General features: G+C 55.7%; 2 protein-coding genes across 2 annotated transcripts in view; one reads left to right on the top strand and one right to left on the bottom strand.

Moving 5' to 3' along the window:
• LOC122192452 (probable pleckstrin homology domain-containing family N member 1) overlaps positions 1-1600 on the top strand; it is a 10127-nt gene extending 8527 nt beyond the window's left edge. The window contains exons 11-14 of the mRNA XM_042892998.1: positions 279-433; positions 737-916; positions 1054-1290; positions 1433-1600. Of these exons, the coding sequence (XP_042748932.1) occupies positions 279-433; positions 737-916; positions 1054-1290; positions 1433-1600 (740 nt within the window). The remainder of the gene's footprint in view (positions 1-278; positions 434-736; positions 917-1053; positions 1291-1432) is intronic.
• A 2060-nt stretch (positions 1601-3660) lies between these two features.
• Positions 3661-5311, bottom strand: part of PERM1 (PPARGC1 and ESRR induced regulator, muscle 1) — a 5770-nt gene continuing 4119 nt past the window's right edge. The window contains exon 4 of the mRNA XM_042893001.1: positions 3661-4760. Coding sequence (XP_042748935.1) covers positions 4681-4760 — 80 coding nt within the window. The 3' untranslated portion in view covers positions 3661-4680. The remainder of the gene's footprint in view (positions 4761-5311) is intronic.

Here is a 5311-nt window from a genome sequence, read left to right as displayed (position 1 = left end):
TGGGGATGGTGTATGGTGTGTGGGGATGGTGTATGGTGTGTGGGGATGGGGTATGGGATGGCAATGGGGGTGGGGATGGGGATTGGGGGATGGAGTTGAGGGATGGGAATAGGGTGTGGGGATGGCTAAAGGGGAATGGGGTATGGAGATGCAGTGTGGGGATGGGAATGGAGATAGGGGATGGGGAATGGGTATGGGAATGACCATGGGTTCCTGGGGGAGGCACCGTGGGCTGCAGCCCGGCCCCAGCAGCAGCCCCGCGTGATGCTGTCTCGCAGGCCGGCTGATCAACTCCATCCGCGTCATCTGCCGCAGCTATGAGGATTACCAGGAGTGGCTCTACTGCCTCAAAACTGCCCAGTTTCGAAATGCTGACTCCTCCTTGTCCGGATCAGAGAGTTTCTCAGGATCAAAGCTGCCACACCTCAGCCAGGTAACAGCTGTTGCGGATTTGTGTGGAAACCAGTATAAATCCAGTGGGGATGGGGATGGGTGGCCCTGATGAAAGAGCCCAGGCTGAGCTGGACTGTGAAGCTTTAGCCCCATCCATAGGTATCTCAGCCCTAAGGAGCTCCATCTGTAGGATGCTCAGCCCTGGGGTTCTCTATCTGTGGGATGCTCAGCCCTAGGGAGCTCCATCTGTAGGATGCTCAGCCCTATGGAGCAGCACATGTCAATGCAGGGTGTTGGGATGCTCAGGTTTGCTCTGATGCAAACCTTTTCTCTTCCCCTGCAGTTTGCTGGCAGTGGGAGAGGCTCACTGGCCTCCGATGGCCGCACCAACTCTTGGGCATCTGGAGGGAAAGGGACCAACACCCTGACACACCTGTCCCAGCACAGCGGCTCGCTGCACGACGCTCAGTCCTTCATGCTGCTGGAGGAGCCGCACAGCCCTGGTTATTCCCAACCTCTCCATGTGAGTGAAACCCATGCCCAAATCCCAGGAAATTAGTGGGAAGGGAGCAGGTGGAGCACCCAAGCGAGGCGGTGACCATGCATTGCTTACATGTGGGTCCAGGCTGATGGAAAAGAGCCAGCTTTGCCTTTTTGCAGTGCCTGCCCCACACCAACTGGCCAAGCACCGTGCTGCCTGTGCAGGAGCTGCGGAGGGGCAGCAGCACCAAGAAGCCCAAAGGCAGATGTGGTCCAGGCACTCAGGATGTGGAACAGGCACCGTGCAGCCTCATCTCCCAGCACCCCATCCTGCCTGCGCTGTACACTGAGCCCTACTGCACCTATAGCACACCGCATCGCCCCACAGACCCCCCAGCACAGCTGGAAATGAGCAACGTAAGGGTTCCTCCTCTCCGATTCCTTCCGTTTTCCTCACTGTGATGCTTGTGGAAATAGCAGCCCTGACTGCTGCCGTAGGGAAGCAATCTGGTGGGGGGCCTCGATGGTGGGCATCAGCTCTGCCATTTGCTCTGTTTAGGTCCTGCAGTGTCAGAAGATTGCCCAGCCCCTGCCCGGCAGGCACTGGATGGAGGTGCTCGGGGCACAGAGACACCCTCAGCTTCCTGCAGATGCTCCATACCTTGCCAATGTGAGTTTGTCAGTGCAGCCCAGGGGCAGGGAGCAGCCCTGCAGTGCTGTTCTGTAAGCACCTGGGAGGGGCTGGGAACTTGATTTGTCTCTCTCAGGGTTGGAGCCTGTTGTGTGGGTGCAACCTGGGGAGTGGGGAGGGCATGGGGTACCCCAGGGCTGCGGCACTGTGCCATCCCAATTGGTTCATCTCCTCCTTTCCAGGTGTCATCTCTGCCAGAGGAACATCTGGGCCCCTTGCTGCAGCCACCAGGTGAGGCCCGTGGGTGCTGCTGGGTTCTCCATCCCCATCTCCAGCCTCATCCACGTTCCCCATTGGTGTCTTTGGAGCAGGGCAGAAGGAGGAGTGCAGGGACCCATGTGTGCCCTTCCCTCCTCCTTGCTGACCGCAGGCAGCTGAATCAGGCTGCTTTGGAGGAACTCTCAGGGCTGTGCTGTTTCCCTGCAGATGATGGCATGGGTGCCTACGATGTGCCAGAAGGCGGCTGCCTGCACCGTGACTCTGCAGTGTACCACGACTACGCTGAGCTGCAGAGCTTCCAGAGCGAGCTCAGCTATGACAACCTGTGGGACGCCGAGGGCAGGGAGCCAGACAGCCCAGCACCCTGCTATGAAGTGTGAGCAGAGGTCTCACCGGGCACAGGATGACCCCTGGGCTCTGTTCTCCCACCCCAGTGGGTGTGGGAAGCAAAGGGATCCGCAGCGATCCCTGGGAGCAGTGTTAAGGACATCCCAGAATGGTTCCCACTGCGAGGGGGGAGGGGGGAAGGGGGCCACATCCTCCTCCCATCCCTCAGCATCTGGGGGCACCTGGAGAGATCAGGGCACAAACAACAGGGGACAGAGTCTGGGTGCTATCGCTCTGCAGCCTCTTGGCCAGATCCCTCAGCACATATGAGGTCAGCAGCAAACCCAAATGTTTTCTTTTTTACCTGAGGCTCCAAATTCTTAACCTTTGTCCCCTCCGGAGGCTGCAAACCAAACATAGCGATGAAATCTCTGTTTTGGTGCACACAAAGCAACCCAGCAGCGTTTTGTACTTGAATGTCTACGTATTACATTGTACTTACCTGTATTTTCCAGAAGGTATCCAGCAAAGTTTACATTGCGAGGTTCGAGTGAATTTGATGTATTTAATGTGTACATGTGGCTGAGTCGGAGATGTATTTAATGTTGAAGCTGTGGATGAGGCTCGGTGCTGCGGTGCGTGTGTTGGGTTGGGTCTTCTGCTGTCGTTGTGTCGTTCCAGGTTTACCTTTTGTTGGGAAGCTGTGTACTAATAACCAACAGGATCTATTTATTCAGAATGGAATGGTACTGTGAGCCCTACAATTACAGTGCACCTTCCTCTGGCAGGCGTTGTTCTCTCTTTGCCATCCCTTTGCCTTCACTCTCCCCTCGTGTCCTGGGGGTCTCAGGAAGGGGCTTTCCAATTCACTCCATGCACCTGCAGCAAGCTGCTCGGCCTTGCTGGCAGCACTGCAACCCTCAGCAGCAGCCCTCTGCCCCCACAGCTGCACTGGGTTAAATTGCATCCCTGGTGCATGGATGCAGTGTTGGCTCCTGGGCTCCATCTGGGTGAGACTCAAATATCTCCTCCTGGCATTGCTCTGATACAGCAGGAGGTGGCAATAGCAGCACGGTCCCACTGCGCCGTTCCAGCTCCCAGCGCTCCCTCTGAAGCCCTCTTGCTGGCAATGACACAGCCCTGACCTAACAGAAATGTCCGCAGGAAGCTTTGCTCTCATCTCATGACAGGGGATGTGACTGAAATATAAAAGGAGCTGCTGTGGCCAAGCAGATTGCAGCACAGAGCCGTTGCCCCCTCGGCGCACATGGTGCAAGCAGGCCAGCACCTGCCTGACTTTTTCAAGGAGGTGACAGCCATGGGAGCTGCGTGCAGGGCAGGGTGGCACTGCGCCCACCTTGGTGACACACACGAAGCCTCCAGGATGCACCCAAAAGGTCGTTTCTATGGTGGTGGTGGGGCTGAGATGCTGAGCTGCTGGCTGCTCCCACTTGCACCTCGGGTTCACCTGGCTGCTAAGAGAGGTGAGCGCTGGAAAGCCCAGGCTCTGAAGGAGCTCACCATGCAGACACGGGAATGCACACAAAGTATTAAAGGAGATAGATCTTTATTGGAAGCTTCCAGCATATTTAGTCTGTTCTCTTCGTCCACACAACTCCTCATACCCAACGTACAGCTCCTACACAGTCTCTCAGTCTTTCAGAGCCAGTATCTCTCCCTCATCACGTGCTGATATGTATCCCACTGCATAATTGCACTGTGTGCTCTCTGCTCTGCACTTAAGGTCTTCAGTGCAACCCATGCATGGCACTCTGTATTGTAAAAGAAGAGCAGAACCTCTTCTTCTTGCCCCTTGTTGCATCGGGCTGCTCCTATAAAGCTCCTAGGCAGACCCACATGGGATTTTAGGGCAGATTTCCCCCGTACCTTTGTGGATCTGGTCCCTAAGTGCCTACCCAACCCCTCGTTTCTGCTGTTCGCAGACTTGTGAGTGCAGAAAACCCTCTTGAATAATGCTCTTGGGTGACCAGACACAGAACCATTTTGTTTTTGCCTCTCACCCCTTCGTCCCCCACAAGGTCACGCTCACCCTCCTCCTCCTTCTCCCACTCCATGTCTCCAGGACAGGAGCAGCATGGAACAAACAGACCCCAGGGCTGGCACCCATTGGAGCCACATGTGCACTCCTTGTGCCCCCTCCGACACGCTCCTGTCCTTGCCAGGGCTCTTCCCAGTGCACAGCCCCGATCCCTTTTGTAGAACATGAAGCACTTTTTCTGTTTGTTCTTTTTGCTCTCCATCTCGGTGTTTTGACAGTGGGTGACCCCCACAGGGAGGTCGGGTGCCAATCCTGCTCCTTGCAGGCAGCATAAATATGCAAGAAGTGTGCAAAGAAAGAACAGAGCTGGCCCATGCCAGGCTCCTCTCCTGTCCAGCACAGGTACAAACCGCCTACCGTGTTGTCACCGGAAGGATCCTGCTCCCCGTGACATCTTGTCCCCTTTGGGGATGGCTCCTCAGAAGTCTCAGTGCTGGGCTCCGGGCTCCTCGTGCTGCCCAAGAACAAGGTGCCCATCCTCAGCTGTCCTTGGGTACATGCTATCCTGGGGCTAGGTGCGGGGCCGTCCTTCCCTGACCTGCCGTCGGAAGTAGCGAATGGCAGACAGCGTGCCAAAGCTTGCCAGGAACACTGCAAAAGAGCCCGTCACATTCCCATGGTGAGGGTGGGAGCTTCTTGCAACCTAGAGAGCGTTTTCCCAACTTGGAGGCCATGGGACCTCCTGCTACGTATCCCCATCTCATGGGATTGTTCCCAGTGCATCCTGCGCTGCCCACACCTTGGAGACCACATCTGGATCTCTAGTTTGGGCACATGGGTCATAGCTCCACCAGATGGCTGTTTCAAGGGAAAGGATGCACAGACTTCACTTGTGTGCTGAGAAGTGAGAGGACTGAGCACCACAGTGGTGATAGATTGAGCACGTTGGTGGGGAGTTATTGAGCACCATGTTGGTGTTGGATTGAGCACCACAATGGTGTTGGATTGAGCACCATGATGGTGTTGGATTGAGCACCATGTTGGTACTGGATTGAGCACCATGATGATGTTGGATTGAGCACCATGATGGTATTGGATTGAACACCATGATGGTGTTGGATTGAGCACCATTTTGGTGTTGGATTGAACACCACGATGGTGTTGGATTGAGCACCATGATGGTGTTGGATTGAGCACCACAA

The sequence above is a fragment of the Lagopus leucura genome, unplaced genomic scaffold (genome assembly GCF_019238085.1).
Source record: "Lagopus leucura isolate 7727_CA_CO unplaced genomic scaffold, USGS_WTPT01 147-5_obj-0_obj, whole genome shotgun sequence".
Classification (NCBI taxonomy): Eukaryota; Metazoa; Chordata; class Aves; order Galliformes; family Phasianidae; genus Lagopus; species Lagopus leucura.
The sequence above is the reverse complement of the archived record's forward strand: the minus strand, read 5'-3'. Positions and strand labels throughout refer to the sequence as shown.